This window comes from Mya arenaria, chromosome 3, assembly GCF_026914265.1.
Source record: "Mya arenaria isolate MELC-2E11 chromosome 3, ASM2691426v1".
NCBI classification, from domain to species: Eukaryota; Metazoa; Mollusca; class Bivalvia; order Myida; family Myidae; genus Mya; species Mya arenaria.
In genome coordinates this window covers 52,902,579-52,919,975 of record NC_069124.1, presented here as the reverse complement: position 1 = coordinate 52,919,975, position 17,397 = coordinate 52,902,579, and the positions used below count along the sequence as shown (strand labels likewise).

Below are 17,397 nucleotides of genomic sequence, written 5' to 3'. Positions count from 1 at the left end.
TTTAACAATCCATATGACATTGATGTATGACATTTTTAATTTGTATACTGCAAAACAATTCAACTCTAGGATATAATATAACAGAGGAATCTCCCATTTTACCTCAAATAAATGTTGTTATATCTTAATGTACCCCCCCCCCCCCCATTTATTTCGCTCACTTCTATTGTTTGCATTCTTACATTATAACATTTCTTCTAATTTGCGCCGGTTAGTGTAGACATCTGTTTTCGCATGCGGCATTTTAAAGGCAACATTTCCATTTTTATTGGTTTTATTTCATAGAAATCGTACAAAACAAATCAATATTCACTTGTGTAAAAAACCTGGCATGAGATATAACTTTGATTCATTTTTGGTCACAAAATATACCACTAAATATATCACAGATCCTTGAGATATGACATTAAAATACACACATTTACAGAGCATCTATGACGGTTCCACTTGCAGCCAAGCTACGACATAAATCTATTCGAGTTTTCCTTGATCCTACTGGTGATGTCATTAAGAAGCACTTTTCGGTAAGCCGTCCAGTCCTCCTTGATTTGGAGGTTGTCCTGGAAGATCTTTTCTTCCGGGTACTGTTGGACGGTCTCCCGATGGCGCATCCTGACGGCCGTGTTCACGTGCTTCACAAAGAAATCCTTGGACAACATGATACACTCTGCTCCACGGCTTACCTGACAAGGATAGGCTTATCATTAAAATTTAAATATGAAGAAAAAAGATAATACGTAGAAAATGACGTAATTGGTAATACATTAACAAATGGTGGTCATTGGATAGTTACCTCTGGTAACAATTAGCAACTTTTACAATAACGATTTGAATAATGTTTCAACAGTCGAACCCCGTTGGATCGAACTCCAAGGGACAGTTGAAAATACATCGAGCCTCGAAAAATCGAGCCAAGCGGGAATGATTACCTTAAGGAAAAAGAAATATGTCCTTTATATCTAATTTGAGCCAATGAGGAATTCGAGTCCAGCAAGTTCAAGCCAAAGGGTTTCAACTGTTTTCATTTATACTGGAATATTATCACTCGCTAGTTGAAAGTAATTCTGCACTCAAAACTTTACGCTAAGTTAATATAATACCGGAATCGCCTGCCTGTTATGATTGTATAAAAATCTCAAACTTACCAGACTGACTGAGGTATGAGCTCGCTGAACATCGCCTTCAAATCTTAGGGAATCAAGTCCCTGAAATTTTGTTTAGCAAGTTAAAACTTACATATAAATCGACTGCCTGCTTCAATATAATATTTTATTATATATCTTATATATGTATGATTTTGAAAGATCATGTTTTGCTTCACCGGTTACTATGACTAATGGTAATCTAAAATACATCACCTCGGTTGGAATTGATAAAAAATGAGAACTTTTAATTTTAAGTGTAATTTAGAGCATTCCTGACTACAAAGGATGTTGTACTTACAAAGACGTCCCTTGGTTTCATAATGGCAACCTGCACGAATACAGGACCGGGCTTAGGCGGCGCTAGCGCCTCCGGATCCACTTCCGGCTTCTTGGGGACGCACACCGGGGGAAGCTCGTAATTCTTCCTCTTCGCGAAACTGCTCTTTGATGACTGAAAACAAAGAAACATATCGGGTTAAATATTGATGCATACTAGCCCCATGTAATATTGGTGTAGTTTGAAAGGTTGAGTTAGTTGATTAAATTCATATAAAACAATCACCAAAATACATATTTATTAAAGCTGCAATCAAACAGATATAACGTTTTATCATCTTTTTTTATTTTTTGTCTTGGAAAGAGCATTTTTATCTGCAAACCAATGAAATAAGATTGCTGACAAAATATCAGATCGCAGATTTTCATTTTTCCGTTCGAAAATTAATGTTTTATGGCTTAAACCGTTTACAAATGGTTTAAGAAAAATGCGTAAAACAACAATTTTTGAACTTAAATATAAAAATCTGCGATCTGATTTTTTTGTCAGCAGTCTAATATAACTGGTTTCCATGGCGTTTCGCAAAAACTGGCTCGTTTCTAAACAAAAAATAAAAAAGCTGTCTACACGTTCAATATGTGAGAGTGCAGCTTTAAGGTGGTGTACGTACTGTATGCCAAAACGTCATGTTTTGAGTTCAATTTCGTCTTAATTTGAAATTGTTCTAACCATTGATTTCCTTGAAATGTTACCATGGTTTTATGTTAGGCTACTCAACGTCAAAAGTAAGCCCTTTTGTGTTTAAATCAAAGTACCATACAAACACGGAACTCATAAATACTTACGAAGTGGGCTGGTTTCGTTGCAGGATTTTTGCTATATGCCTCTCTCGAGAATTTCGTTTGTGTGTTATCGGACCCCTCCTCCTGAAATTATTGAATAATTAACTAAATAAACCGAAGGTGACGCAAACGTGACACACACGCACGCACACACACACACACCTTTAGTAAAGTACTTATGTTCAAACTGAAAGTAGACAAGTTTCCATTGAAAAGGTGTTTTTTTTAAATATCTTAGCACATGGCTGTACGTTTAAACAAATTGTTAAAATCTAAAACAATAAATGATAATAAGAAAACGGTAAAATATGAAAAAATAACAGAAACTTCATACATATAATGCAAAACAAACGTTGAACAAAACAAGGTCATGTTTAAAATATCTAAAAGCCCTTTAACCTAGGTTGTTGCATCGTATACCAGTTTACTATTTAGCAAGCATATATTCATTGTAATGTGTCTAAATTTGAATCTGTATTTTAGTTTAAAAAAGGAAGGAAACATAAGTTTGCCATAACACGGATTGAAACAATCTCAAAACACTTCTACCTCTCTCATAGGCTGTTCTTTCTATCGATGAACATGTTAAAATCTGAAGTTTACGCTGAAACTTTGGGAGTTAAAACTTACTTATTGCACAACCTATCAAAAAGAAGGTTTAATCGCTCAAATTAAAATGCCAACAATATATGACGACAATAAATACTGGTTGAAATAATTGTGCCAGATAAGAACCACTAGAATTTGTTAAAAAATCAGTTGGTTATTTACTCATTTTCACATTAATTTATTGCCACTTATGTGTATTGGAAGAGGTAACTTAATGTACAGCCATGCAAAGCAGAAAGATACAAAAAGATAACCGTCATTCGAAACAACTCGGCCATTTTCAATCGAAACCAAACTGTGATGTATGCTGGTGCATCAGGGGAGGTAGATCTTAAATTTATAATAATGATATTAATTAATTAATTTTCGTGTTAATATAACGTGCAATTTATGATAGAAATTTAAAATTGATTCCCATTTAAGTGTATTTCATTCAAACAAAAAGTCCTAAGTGTAAAGCCCTTAGGTTTAACTGCTGAATTGAAATAACTACGCGATCTACTTGTAGCCTAGTTAAATGTTTAGAAATCTGACGTTGTAAACAATCCTTTTACATCGAAGGCTGTTTTCGATGGAAAATGACCGAGGTCCTCCGAACGGATTTTTGTATAACACACTCAACGGAATATTCTATATAGAAATTTGACCGCGGAAAATCGACAGTGGGAAAAACAAATTGCAAAGTAAAGACAAATATATTGAGTCAATCGCTCAACCTTACCTTTTTATCTTTGTCCTCTTCTTTTGTGGAGTTGGGTTTACTCCGAAGACCAGAGTCCACTTTTGGAGCTGTAAACATAAATCAAATATTTTAAATGATTGCACTTAATGTCAAGTAACTTACGATCTTAAACACATATTTAACAAAATTATTTAAAATTGCTGTAACAAGAGCCTCATACAACAGAGGGATGATATCATGCGTAACATGGTTAGATGGACCGTTGCCAAACCTCTGATGAATGAGAATGACAAGAGCTTACCGAATACGATGGCCTTGACCTTTGGCGGGAGGAAGTCATCGTCATTGACCTTTGGTTTGGCCCTGGTCGCTTGCGCAGTCACCCCTTTCAGTTTTTTGATAACGACACACGATCCCTGTAAAAAAGTTGCAAAAATAATTCAGATCATGCTTCTTTGTGTTGGTTTCAACAGTTTCTATTTTGATTTTTTACAAACATAAACTCTAAGGTTTTCAATGCGGTATACTCTGCAGATTTATTCATGAAGAGGTTCGAATAAAGAATATCATTTAATAGCTTACCGATTTGACTATGTACAACCATTCCGAATTGTTGCTATTGGCGACGATTGTAGTATTCCGTCTGAAGGAAAATCAAAGAAGCATGCATCACAAATATAATGAAGGCAACACAAATTATAGCTAGATAAAAGAAGGTCTATATACATTTGCAGAATAAAAACATCTGATATGACCATTTTCGGCTTAGGAAAGTATCAGAATGGCTATGAAACTACACATAATACTTTAAACGTAATGTTATATCATCCCTTGAGCAACAAGTATGGAAGGACTTACTTGAAGAAATGAAGCAGGCAGTGTTCAGGATGCTCGATCAATTCTTCGATAGGCCAGTCTTTCATGAAGTCAAGGTTACTGAAAAATAAAAATGAATACAAGGATAATACGTCTTTTCAAGGGTGTGCAAGTCTGCATTATGCATTTATGCCCGAACGCAACACAAGAGAAAATAAACACATTTAAAGTGCGCAGATGTTTGAGAAGCTCGAGAAAAAAAAATGTGTGTTTTTTGTTTCTTATAACTGCATAAAATTAAGACTGAAACATATTCATGTATTGATATTTCAGTATTACTTTGAACATTATACCCTATTTCAAACATGTATGAAACATTTACAATGTATATCTAATAGTTTGAACTTTGCGCGAAAAACACACACCTTCTCTTGGGTACCAATCCCTGGTTTCTACCTAGAATTGCACTCTAGCGTCATTTTATTAGCTTTTAGCACTTAAGATATTTGACATACGTATAAGGTCAGATTTATATGTACCTGACAAAGCGAATATGATGCGGCATGTTGTCATCGCCATCCACGGACATGAAAATATCGAAGAAATCTTCACGCCCGATGGACAGCAATTGCACAGTGTCCTGACTGGTCACTGTGGCCGTTCGCTTGGAGTGATGCAGCAATGCCAGTTCCTGATGGGACATATATTTAGTTACAATGTTATAATGTATTATAGATGGTTTTTATATTGCGTCTCACAGTTGGAGAGCAGCATCATATCCTGGCTAGTAACTGTGACCGTCCACTTTTAGTCGTGTACTGGGGCGGACAAAAAACTTCAATACAATATAAAAATATGGTAGGTGTTAAATATTCTTAAAACCCATATACATCAGCTGGTTCGAGTCTTGTTTAAACACTGGACATTTGAATCCCTCCACAAGTGATGAAGCAAAACAATTTCTGGTGAGCTAAATAAATGCATTTATCATACCTGTTAAATTTTGGTCAAAAATGTTCTGAGACATAAACATAAAATTTGGAAACCGGAAAGAAATATCCGTATTTCACTCTCCGTTATCTAATTATAGCAATTGAACTACCCTTGTCTAATATTTCGAAATTATTTTTGCCAATTATATAAACAATACGACGGTCGATACTTTAAACTGTGTATTTCTTTGTGATTTTAAGGAAGCGCAAGTCCATACCCCAAAGCTCATTCCCTTTTTCATGATTGTTGCTGTTTTCACGAATGTTGCACCGGTCTTTGGGTTCTTTAAGAGGATGGTCACAACCGCTGTAAATTAGATTGGTTAGTGCATTCACTGTTCGCAATATAGAATGCATATGTTAGAAATAGAAATGCTTATTATTTTAAACGAATTGATAAAAATAATACGTAAGTTTAACTTTAAATCATTTTACAAGTCACACATAGCAAGCCAGACAGCAATGCTCAATTTTCTGAACATAATCATCTATCACAATCATAGATCTGTACAATTCCAAGACAAAAAATAAAATTATATTTATTTTTGAATGCCATATCGTGTGAAAATAAAAGAACATGCGATGCCGTGTGAAAACGAATGAAAACGAATAAAACATACCATGTCCTGAGAGAATGAAGTAGAAGTTTTCAGCGAAATGACCCTGGCGAATAATGATGCGTTTTGGGGCGACACTGAAACGTAAACAGGTTTGCTTTCATGAAGCCACGTTTTAAATGTGTTATTCATAAATCAAGAGTAACGTAGACACGTAAACATGTACAATTATGACGTTCAATTTTTTTTTTTAATTAATCGTATTGCATAACTTGGTAACTACATGGACTTGCATCCGAAAACTACTATGATTATTTATTGTTAAGCTACAGGCTACGATGAAAAACAAGATACACACATGACAGGTGTGGTTTTGAAGACAAATATTATGTTTGTATTCGTTCAATAGCCAAATAAGATATTTAATTTGAACGCCCACACGTATAAAAGCTTTTACTTACACTTCATACCAAGCGACCTTAGCAAGCTTTTCCTGCATGTGAAGCGGATACTCCGCATACGAGCGAAGACACTGCAGACCGAACATCGCCTTGAAATAAAACACAATTAATATAAGGCTATAACACACTAGAATAGAAAGTATTGTTCAAATGAAAATTAGCAACTTAAACTTAGTTTGCTTGATCGAGTTGCATTGCTTTTTTTATTTGTAAAGGTAGGTTAAAACTGGACAACGATTTAGTTTGGCGTCGAAAATGCCCCAACGCATCCTCCACTGTGGTGCCAATATCTAACAAATGGAGGTTAAAGGTATGGTTGCCAATGCATTGAGGTTGTTTGTTATTGTGATTTTATTAATGAAGTTAGTACCTACCGTTTGTACATGCTCCGGCGTTCGTCTGTCTGGACTAGTTGTTAGAATATTCTTGGTTTCTGAGCTCAATGAGATCTGAAAAATCAAACTTAAATTCAAAACACTTTCATGATGAGTCTGATCAAACGATTGATCTGATTTGAGGATGCTGTTAGATAATTTTATATGAACTCACGCTGTTTCCAATTCCTACGTAAAATCCATGCACATGCAAACTTCCCCTTAAATACAAGTATCCGTTGCGTGGATAATGTTGGGTCGATATTGAGAGGCCACTTTGTGGATCAAGTTCGGGGCCTCAACAAAGATAGGTGGACGTCTATATCACTATTTCACCGCACCGACCTCACTACATTATATGCAAAAAACCTGTAATCATTGGCCCATGTGACAGGTGCAGTTACAGGATTTGGCGTAAGAGGGGGGCGTTACTAAGAGGCGTTACCTTTTGACTTGTCTCCCTCCCATAGAACCGAAATTTATTGTGTTAAAAATGATGGTGGTTTGGGGAGATTCTCGTATTTTACAACGTTTTACTCCTGCATTGAAATAAAAATCAAACTTTTGGGTGAGCACCACCCCCCTCCCCCTCCCCACACACACCTGGATCCGCTGTTGATGTGATCCTTGAATGAACAAAGATGATTGACTTGCAATACATTTGAATTATTACCTCTCGTATGGCCTTGAAGTAGTTGGGGTCGAATGAAAGACCGGCGTTTTTCATGTTCTCTTCGGTGGTCGACTCTTCGTTTGCGATGTCCATGAACGTCCGCATACCAGGCATATCTGTTTGCCTGTAGGGTGAAGCAGCAGAAAAGAACGCAATGACTCTTAATGATAACTAAACTTCATGAAATATTCTGAGACTTTAAAACAAAGAAAATAATTCATCGAAATGTGGGACTCAGTAATAAATTACCTAGAAAAAGTACTAAAAGTACATTTTATAAACAATTTTGTAATAAAATGGTAAAGTTCTGCACTTCTTGCATTTTGGGCAAATGACCATTTATCCATTTTTCCCGACGTATTTGATTTAAATGCGCAAGCAGTAGAGATAAAGCATATATTCACGCCACGAATAAGCCTTTTCTGCCCTATAACACCATGAAACGATAGCTGACTAAGAAAGTTATGGAAAACTTGAAAGGACTTCGGCGTCCATATTTCTAACTTCCTTACTTATATTAACTACGACTGATGTTTCACTTTTGGCTTCAAATATCTGACTTCTAATCTCCTTGCCAATTTAGAAGGAGTAGAACCTCAACTTGTTTAATCAAATATTACATAAAATGGCAGTCAATGACTTTCAACGGGAAATCCGCGAATGTTCAAAATCTGTTCCGAAGTCTATTCCAACAGGTAGAAGTAAAAAGTTCGTCATTTGAAATCCAGGTAGAAAGATAGAAGTTAAATGCGTGGAACTTAAATATTAAGTAAAGCAGTTAGAAGTCAGAAGTAAGGAAGCTTGAAATATGCACTCCTCGCTTGAAAGTCCTGCTAAGCCTAACTTTCACGAAAGAATACTTAAGTCAAATCTCAATATTAGTCTTTTACTACATAGCATCAAAATTTATTGAAAATGAATAATGTTTTTACACATTTTAAAACCACATTCTATCATTGTATATGATGATTAAAACCCTAGGTCTAGATTCCAAGGGAAGTATTCTAAAACCAAAAATGTAGTTCATTGCCTTTTAACAGTTTATTCAAGTATATTTTTTGTTATAGAAATTTTGCCAAAATCTTTTTATCAACACATTATATGAAAAAAATACGTTTTTAAAAAGCATAAAAACATGCAAGATTTTTGTTTAATATCATACTATGATTTTATGTTGTAAATCGAGTCGAGATTGAGATTTGAATTGAATATTTTTGCGATATTGGGACCCAGCGCTTCCATACCATCACTCTTGTACGTCCATTCTGCTGAGTTATAAAAAGCCCTTTTATTTCTATATATTTCTGTATAGGAAAGACACAACAAGAATTCATTAGAAAAAGCGCATGTATTATAAAATAATATAGATATGTGATTTGGATTTGAACTTGCTAGCATATATGATATTCACATATCATATAATGAGGCACTGCACACCATAACCCATATACCTTTTGATTGTATCTGCTCTGTAAATGTTAATTTTGAAGTGAAGAACGTATTGATAAAGCACTATTTATTTCAGGTATCAAGGGGATGATGGTGTTGGTTAGTGGCGGTATCCAGGAACTGATGATGTATGTAATGGCTGATGGTGATGAAAAGGGGAGGTATTCAGGACCTGACGGTGGTAGGAAGAGGAGGTATCCAGGAACTGATGATGTATGTAATGGCTGATGGTGATGAAAAGGGGAGGTATTCAGGTACAGTTGATGTTGCTAAGGACTGATGGTGTTGGTAAGAGGCGTTATTCAGGTACAGTTGATGTTGCTAAGGACTTATGGTGTTGGTAAGAGGCGGTATTCAGGTACAGTTGATGTTGCTAAGGGCTGATGGTGTTGGTAAGAGGCGGTATTCAGGTACAGTTGATGTTGGTAAAGACTAATGGTGTTGGTAAGAGGCGGTATTCAGGTAAAGTTGATGTTGGTAAGGACTGATGGTGTTGGTAAGAGGCGGTATTCAGGTACAGTTGATGTTGGTAAGGACTGATGGTGTTGGTAAGAGGCGGTATTCAGGTACAGTTGATGTTGGTAAGGACTGATGGTGTTGGTAAGGGGCGGTATTCAGGTACAGTTGATGTTGCTCAGGACTGATGGTGTTAGTTAGGGGCGGTATTCAGGTACAGTTGATGATGCTAAGGACTGATGGTGTTGGTTAGAGGCGGTATTAAGGTACAGTTGATGTTGCTAAGGACTGATGGTGTTAGTTAGGGGCGGTATTCAGGTACAGTTGATGTTGCTAAGGACTGATGGTGTTGGTAAGAGGCGGTATTCAGGTACAGTTGATGTTGCAAAAGGGCTGATGGTGTTGGTAAGAGGCGGTATTCAGGTACAGTTGATGTTGCTAAGGACTGATGGTGTTGCTAAGAGGCGGTATTCAGGTACAGTTGATGTTGCTAAGGACTGATGGTGTTGGTTAGGGGCGGTATTCAGGTACAGTTGATGTTGCTAAGGACTGATGATGTTGGTAAGAGGCGGTATTCAGGAACAGTCGCTGTTGCTAAGGACTGATGGTGTTGGTAAGGTGCGGTATTCAGGTACAGTTGATGTTGCTAAGGACTGATGGTGTTGGTAAGAGGCGTTATTCAGGTACAGTTGATGTTGCTAAGGGCTGATGGTGTTGGTAAGAGGCGGTATTCAGGTACAGTTGATGTTGGTAAGGACTGATGGTGTTGGTAAGGGGCGGTATTCAGGAACAGTGGATGTTGCTAAGGACTGATGGTGTTGGTAAGAGGCGGTATTCAGGTGCAGTGGATGTTGCTAAGGACTGATGGTGTTGGTAAGAGGCGTTATTCAGGTACAGTTGATGTTGCTAAGGACTGATGATGTTGGTAAGGTGCGGTATTCAGGTACAGTCGATGTTGCTAAGGACTGATGGTGTTGGTTAGAGGCGGTATTCAGGTACAGTTGATGTTGCTAAGGACTGATGGTGTTGTTAAGAGGCGGTATTCAGGTAAAGTTGCTGTTGCTAAGGAAAGGTGGTATTGGTAAGGGGCGGTATTCAGGTACAGTTGCTGTTGCTAAGGACTGATGGTGTTGGTAAGAGGCGGTATTCAGGTACAGTGGATGTTGCTAAGGACTGATGGTGTTGGTAAGAGGCGGATCAGGTACAGTTGATGTTGCTAAGGACTGATGGTGTTGGTAAGAGGCGGTATTCAGGTACAGTTGATGTTGCTAAGGACTGATGGTGTTGGTAAGAGGCGGTATTCAGGTACAGTTGATGTTGCTAAGATCTGATGGTGTTGGTAAGAGGCGGTATTCAGGTACAGTTGATGTTGCTAAGGACTGATGGTGTTGCTAAGAGGCGGTATTCAGGTACAGTTGATGTTGCTAAGGACTGATGGTGTTGCTAAGAGGCGGTATTCAGGTACAGTTGATGTTGCTAAGGACTGATGGTGTTGTTAAGAGGCGGTATTCAGGTACAGTCGATGTTGCTAAGGACTGATGGTGTTGGTAAGAGGCGGTATTCAGGTACAGTCGATGTTGCTAAGGACTGATGGTGTTGGTAAGAGGCGGTATTCAGGTTCCACCGATGTTGCTAAGGACTGATGGTGTTGGTAAGAGGCGGTATTCAGGTACAGTCGATGTTGCTAAGGACTGATGGTGTTGTTAAGAGGCGGTATTCAGGTACAGTTGATGTTACTAAGGCTGATGGTGTTGGTAAGAGGCGGTATTCAGGTACAGTTGATGTTGCTAAGGACTGATGGTGTTGGTAAGAGGCGGTATTCAGGTACAGTTGATGTTGCTAAGGACTGATGGTATTGGTAAGAGGCGGTATTCAGGTAGAGTTGATGTTGCTTAAGACTGATGGTGTTGGTAAGGTGCGTTATTCAGGTACAGTTGGTGTTGCTAAGGACTGGTGGTGTTGGTAAGAGGTGGTATTTAGGTACTGTTGGTGTTGCTAAGGACTGATAGTGTTGGTAAGGGGCGGTATTCAGGAACAGTTGATGTTGCTAAGGACTGATGGTGTTGGTAAGGTGCGTTATTCAGGTACAGTTGGTGTTGCTAATGACTGATGGTGTTGGTAAAGGGCGGTTTCCACTGTCGGGAGACATTTATCTCACTAATAGAACATAAAATAATTCTATATATAAGTTAAGAAATGATCGTAAAAAGTAAATAGTTTCAAAATACATGTGTTAATTCGACTTCTAAAGTAGACCTAAGTACACACAATTAAAGATGAATACTTGAATAATTTGACGTATTTACATATCATGCAGTTAATCACTTATAAAACAGTTCAAGTGCAGTATTTCAAACATATTCAAGTGTCAATTAAATATATCTTCGTGCCATTTTTTGCCTTCTTCAATTTTATTTAGCAACATAAACTGTAAATTGAGAAAGAAATAAACAAATAGTGAGCGTACTCAAATATTTATTCATCTTATCTTTATGAGATTCCAATAAGAAGTGCAGCAACTGTTGGTGACAGTAAATTATGGGACCCAATATAATTGATAACGGACGTTGGTCCTTCAAGCTACTGTTTGCTTCAGTGTTCAACTTGCCGCAGACTTACGGGGGCTCTTGACTTTATACATACAGGCTTCTCAATATAAAATTGAGTGCGTTTTTCAGGAGTTTTTGTACCAATGGTTTATTGGTCATATTTCAATTTGAGCTTTCTGGTGAGTTTTGAATGCATCAGAGGCGCCGAACAACTTTTTCAATAGTTGTTGACTGAAGTAATAGTTATATGAGTATCATTCAGGTTTGCCTTGAAAATAGATGCCTTAGTTCTTAAACAATGGTCTTAAAGTTATACTTTCTTTTTTTCTCCTTCAGTGATGAATCAAAATGAGAAAAAAAGTCAATGATCAAACACAATAAACCTTACAGGTGACATAAAGATCATTGCTTTTAAAACAACCGTATTTGGGAATGTATGGCCATGCCGCGGGTCGTTAATCACTGTATGTTGGGTGCCACTAAAGTATCAATGTGTGTATTTGTTTACCTTCGTGTAAGAGCACTATTGTAACTACTTACTTGTTTTTCGCTGATGCTGACAATCTACAAACAGCCTTTACACTTTTGATGCAGGTGATGAATTTATCCCTCAGCTGCAAAACAAACATTTCTTTTTTAAATGATTTAAAAAAAAATCTTTCATACACTAGTAGAGGTCTGTCATTCTTCTTAGAAAGACTGCGATTATTCGAAGATAAAACATATACTCTTCTGTGATATAAACTATATAATTAAAAAAGCTGGGATGAATCCTAACAATGAAACACAATCTAGAACAAAGAGATGCACACTTGAGCTAAATAAAACTAGTAACGGCAAAAGCGAGTCTTCCATGCATGCAGTCAGGGACAACTGGCGTCTACAAAAGACATTCGATTTCCTAGAAATTAGCAGGTTCCTACCTGTTTACGTCTGTATTCTTTAGCCACCACTTTCTGTATGGCAGTGGACTGGCGTCCGCTGGGGCTGGGCGTGAGCATATTCCGCTTCTTGCCACCCGGTGTTCCAAAGCCCCCAGAGTCCGGCGTCACACACAGCTCGTCCGTGCCGCTAGCGGTCGCATGAGGGCCGTGGCCGGGGGAGAAGGTGTCGTTAGAGCACGAACCGTGGCTCTTGCCGTCTATCGGGATGTGACCTGACACAAATGATCATAGATCATACATCCACGTGTACATGAGCAATTCGTATCGAATACCATAGTTTATTCATATTAATATGTATGTATTGCACTATTTTTAAAGTGACACTTTTATTCAAAATCGATACAAACACATGAATAAAAAACATTATTTTTGAGTGATAAACCTTTAACTACTGACTAAATAATGCATTAATGGAAAATATTAATTACTGATAACAGAATTGTAACTGTGTATTAAATAGCTGAAAACGCAAATAATATTAAATGATTGGTGAATGCTATAAGATTTATTGTGATCTACTATACTCTATAGTCTCATGAAGGAGAAATACCGTCTTTTAGGCATTTTTCTTTTAAATTAAACTCGGTACAAGAACCATTGTTTTCGACATTTATTTATCCTTTTTGGAATATTTAAACAATAGTATTAATTGTGGTAAATCGTATGTGGGAGTAAGAGTACATCTTTAAACTAGTTAGTGGCACGGTAGTTGTGCAATTATTATCAAAATAACATACACAAAAGTGCCGCTCGTAAAAAGAAACATGTACAGAATAATACAATAAAACATTCAGCGTCCCAGGACACCCGGTTGAACAAAATTCATACTACTTTATGGTATTCATATAGTCTTGATTATAAGGAATTTCATATTATACCCCTGCAAATATTAACCAAAAAGTCACACACAACTGTTTATCTTAAGAATAGGTAAAACAAAATAAAATGATAATTTTTGAATGACTTTATCAAAAAGGACGAAAAAGTGGCTTCTTTGAGGAGCTGTAGAGAAAAAAGAGCCAAGGTCATTCCCGAGCTAGAGACAAAGAGCGGAGATAATGATAAAACGTAAGTCACGGGTTCTCTTTTAGGAGCTGTGTATAAAAATGAGCCAACGACACTTCCGAGCTAAAGCAAAAGAACGGATATCATCGTAAATTTTAAATATGACTTGTTATTTTATCTTATATCACAATTATGAGGGCTTATTTGAAAAATCGGGGAATGCAGTGCCATATAAATATGTTTAATATTCACACGTACTTCGGTTTATTTTGTAAAACTACTGTTTATGGAGTAGTAAGAACAATTATTCCATGAAACACGAGCATGTGTACAAACGAAAGTATAATATTTTCATCACTTTTCAGCTGAGTTTTACTAAAGAAGCATACATTTAAGATAATGCCAATATTATCGAGTGTTCTGTCGTCGGAAATGATTGACCGCCTGTTCACTGGAATAAGCATGTTTACACACCCTTCTGTGGGTTGAGCTGGAGCCAAAAGCCAGGGAGCTTGACGAAAGGGTGGAGGCTGAGCGAATATGCTGTATAATAATGCACTAAACGCGGAATATTTAGAATGTTTAAGGTCTTGTTTTAATAAATGTATCATAATATAACCCAAAAGTAGTTTCCTTTGCTATAACACTTGTATTAAGACCATAGACACCTTATATATACGTATCCTTGCCAATTTGTATTTACAGTTCTTCTAAATAACTGAATGAACAAATATCTAACAGAACCAAATAGGTTGAGATCGGGCACAGTCTTACGGACATCAATTAGCATGCATGGCCTTTTGTGGGTATATTGTAGTCGATGTCGGCTTTATAATTCTATCACGATTCAGTACGAATGGACAAGATTGCTACAACACGATTTATACGATTTGCTACTCTACTAAGGCGTGTAACATATATTTGAGCAATCTTGAAGGTGCACTCTTACTCCCAAATAAGATTTACCACAATTAATAATATTGTTTTAATATTCCAAAAAGGATAAATAATTGTCGAAAACAATGGTTCTTATGAAGGATACTGAGTTTAATTTGAAAGAAACGGTCATAAAACACGGTATTTCTACCTCATAAAATCACTATTTGAAACCACAGTAAATCTTTTAACATTCACCAATCATTTAATATTTTTGCGCTTTCTGCTTTAAAATATATGGCTACAATCTTGTTATCAGTAATTAATATTTTCTATAAATGCATTATTTAGTCAGTAGTTAAAGGTTTACCACTCAAAATTGATGTTTGTTATACATGTGTATGTATTGATTTTGAATAAAAGTGTCACTTTGAGGAAGCCTCATATTGTTGTTATTCATATGACCGTACTAATACTGTTGCCATGCAGTATTCGTATTCCAACCGCTGGGTAATCGTGAGCAATCGTATCAAAGTATCGAATCGGTGCCATACGTTCCCGATTCTTCACGATTCATGCATCTACGATAAGTCAGGGAGGATTGGGGGCTACAATCGTGACAGTGAGCGTCATGTTTAAACAAAGGTCACGATCTACTACTATCGTCTACGATTACTCACGGATGCCAGTCCGTACGACTATGTTAGATTGAGTAAATGACTTCGCTACCGGATTGCGCTAGGATTGGAAACAAATCGTAACAAATCCTAGCAACACCTCAACAGTCGTACGTGGCTCTTCTCGATTCGCCAGAATCACCAAAGACTCACAACGACTCACGAATTTACCGTATCAAATGTATTCACCATCTGTCAAGATTCACCTCAATTAGTGGACAATATCGTGGCAGTGAGAGAATGTGTACCGTGGGCATCGACGATGGCACCAACTAGCCACGCTAATACTTCTTTGGAGCGATCGGGCATTTTTAATGGCATTTTAATATTCTTGGTGTCAGTTTCCCTATGGATGAAAGCTGATGCAATAAATTTGTTAGGACACCTAGGAGCTATTCATGGGATTCTGAGAGGTATTCAAGTGAAAAAGTACACAATTGGTGTGATTAATGAGGAAATAGTAATCGATGAGTTGAACAAGAAAGATGCATTTCGTTTAAGTACGCCGCTTAAGTGCGCGACTATTTTTAAAAGCACTTCAACTGGAAAAAAGAGTGTACACAGTTTAATTACCTTAAGACCGAGCTACTGTTCGATTTTAATTCATGTGTATTGTTGAAAATATGCCATGTATGAAAACAGTATGTTTAGTTATTTTTTTCGAAAGTATTTGATGTTCAATATTTTCAACTCGTTTCCTATAACTGAAGATATGATATTAAAATATATTCTGAGTTATGTTGTTGCGAGAGTGTTTGATTTTTAACATTAAACATGCTTTTTCTACCCATACCTTCATCCTCATAAATGGGATGGAGGCCGTCCGCGGTGGTGGACTTGGCGTCCGTGGCAGCCACATCCTCGTCCCCTGACTCATCTTCGCTATCCGGGTCCCGCTCCCGATCGATCAGGTCATCTATAAATATGACGTCTTTCAAGATGTGTTTGTACTGGTGGAAGAAATAGTACTTGGCATCTTTGACGATCTTCTTTTTCTCCTTCTTTTTTGAGGCACTGTCTGCCTTACTTTTGTCGGACTTGAATTTCTGCAATGCCTGGAGGTTTGAGCCGGTGTAGTTTTCGGGTTTTGAGTAGTAGTCCAAATCAGTTGCGTCGGGGTCGTTTTTGCTAGACATGACGGAAGCTGTCAAAGATGCTTTTTTTATTTGATGTAATTTGTTTCATATTTGAATGGTGGTATTATTGCAACACTGCGTTTTCAACACGTCTTATGAACTTACTGTTATGTCTCTCAGGCGCGTACTATGGAAACGACGTTAAGAGTAATTTGTGACGTCATATCACGACGTTAACGCCATTTTCAAAATTGCGTTTATTATCCAAAATACATTCTCATTTTATTGTGAAATAAATCCATTGATTTTCATTAAAAAATCCTTATCTTTTCAGCAATATATATATTTTGTAATAACACAATCAAAAAGTCTTGATTCAATTATTAATCCGTTTTCTTGAGTGAGTGGCACGTCCATCTATTGAACACTGCAAAGTCATTATAATGTTAAACGCCTGGGAAAACTTTCAGTATCGGTATGGATGTATAAAGGCTTACAGAATCATTAAATATCAATTTCCGTGCACTTATATTTGCTATTTGCATTTTACATCTTCCAATTAGAGGAAACAAACTTTAGACCTTTTCACTATTGGATATCCACACTAGAGCAAATAATATCATTATTGTCATTCATCATTCTACCATAAAATGGTTTCAGCAAACAAATACGGACGGGGCATCATATATTTATACATTTTACAGGTTTTCAATGAGGTTTAAGAGGTAGTCACGTCGATAACAAAGCTTATCAAGGAACGGGGCTCTCGTAAGATATCACAATAAATCAAACGATAATGATACTGAGGATTTAAACACTTTGGAACATGTCTGCTGATGTTCAATAAAAAAATAATCTTAAATTATCAAATAAAAAAATATGTGTTGCACATCTCACAGACCATTAAGCGAATAAAAATAATGGCCCTTCTTGATCG

At 36.9% G+C, this 17,397-nt stretch overlaps 1 protein-coding gene across 2 annotated transcripts; it reads right to left on the bottom strand.

Annotated features, from left to right (window-relative positions):
* Window positions 1-326: 326 nt before the first annotated feature.
* LOC128229107 (cyclic nucleotide-binding domain-containing protein 2-like) lies at window positions 327-16,559 on the bottom strand. Of its 2 annotated transcripts, XM_052940788.1 has the most exons (18): window positions 16,178-16,559; window positions 12,806-13,038; window positions 12,423-12,496; window positions 8,880-8,897; window positions 7,429-7,552; window positions 6,756-6,830; window positions 6,382-6,470; window positions 5,984-6,057; window positions 5,582-5,670; window positions 4,911-5,062; window positions 4,414-4,491; window positions 4,138-4,198; window positions 3,857-3,971; window positions 3,595-3,662; window positions 2,268-2,348; window positions 1,444-1,596; window positions 1,146-1,205; window positions 327-683 (listed from the first exon to the last, which is right to left on the bottom strand). In XM_052940788.1, exons 1-18 carry the CDS (start codon window positions 16,518-16,520, stop codon window positions 459-461), a joined length of 2,112 nt encoding a protein of 703 aa, XP_052796748.1. In that variant the 5' UTR covers window positions 16,521-16,559; the 3' UTR covers window positions 327-458. The 2 variants fall into 2 exon arrangements, with proteins under 2 accessions (XP_052796748.1, XP_052796749.1); XM_052940789.1 differs by lacking the exon at window positions 8,880-8,897.
* Between the last annotated feature and the right edge of the window lie 838 nt (window positions 16,560-17,397).

Excerpts from the sequence above, each read along its gene's own strand:
- LOC128229107 (XM_052940788.1), bottom strand. The coding sequence starts at position 16,520 with ATGTCTAGCAAAAACGACCCCGACGCAACTGATTTGGACTACTACTCA. Across the intron at positions 6,471-6,755 it reads CGCCGGAGCATGTACAAACG|GCGATGTTCGGTCTGCAGTG; the intron begins GTAGGTACTAAC and ends TTTTATTTCAAG. Across the intron at positions 2,349-3,594 it reads AAGAGGACAAAGATAAAAAG|GAGGAGGGGTCCGATAACAC; the intron begins GTAAGGTTGAGC and ends CAATAATTTCAG.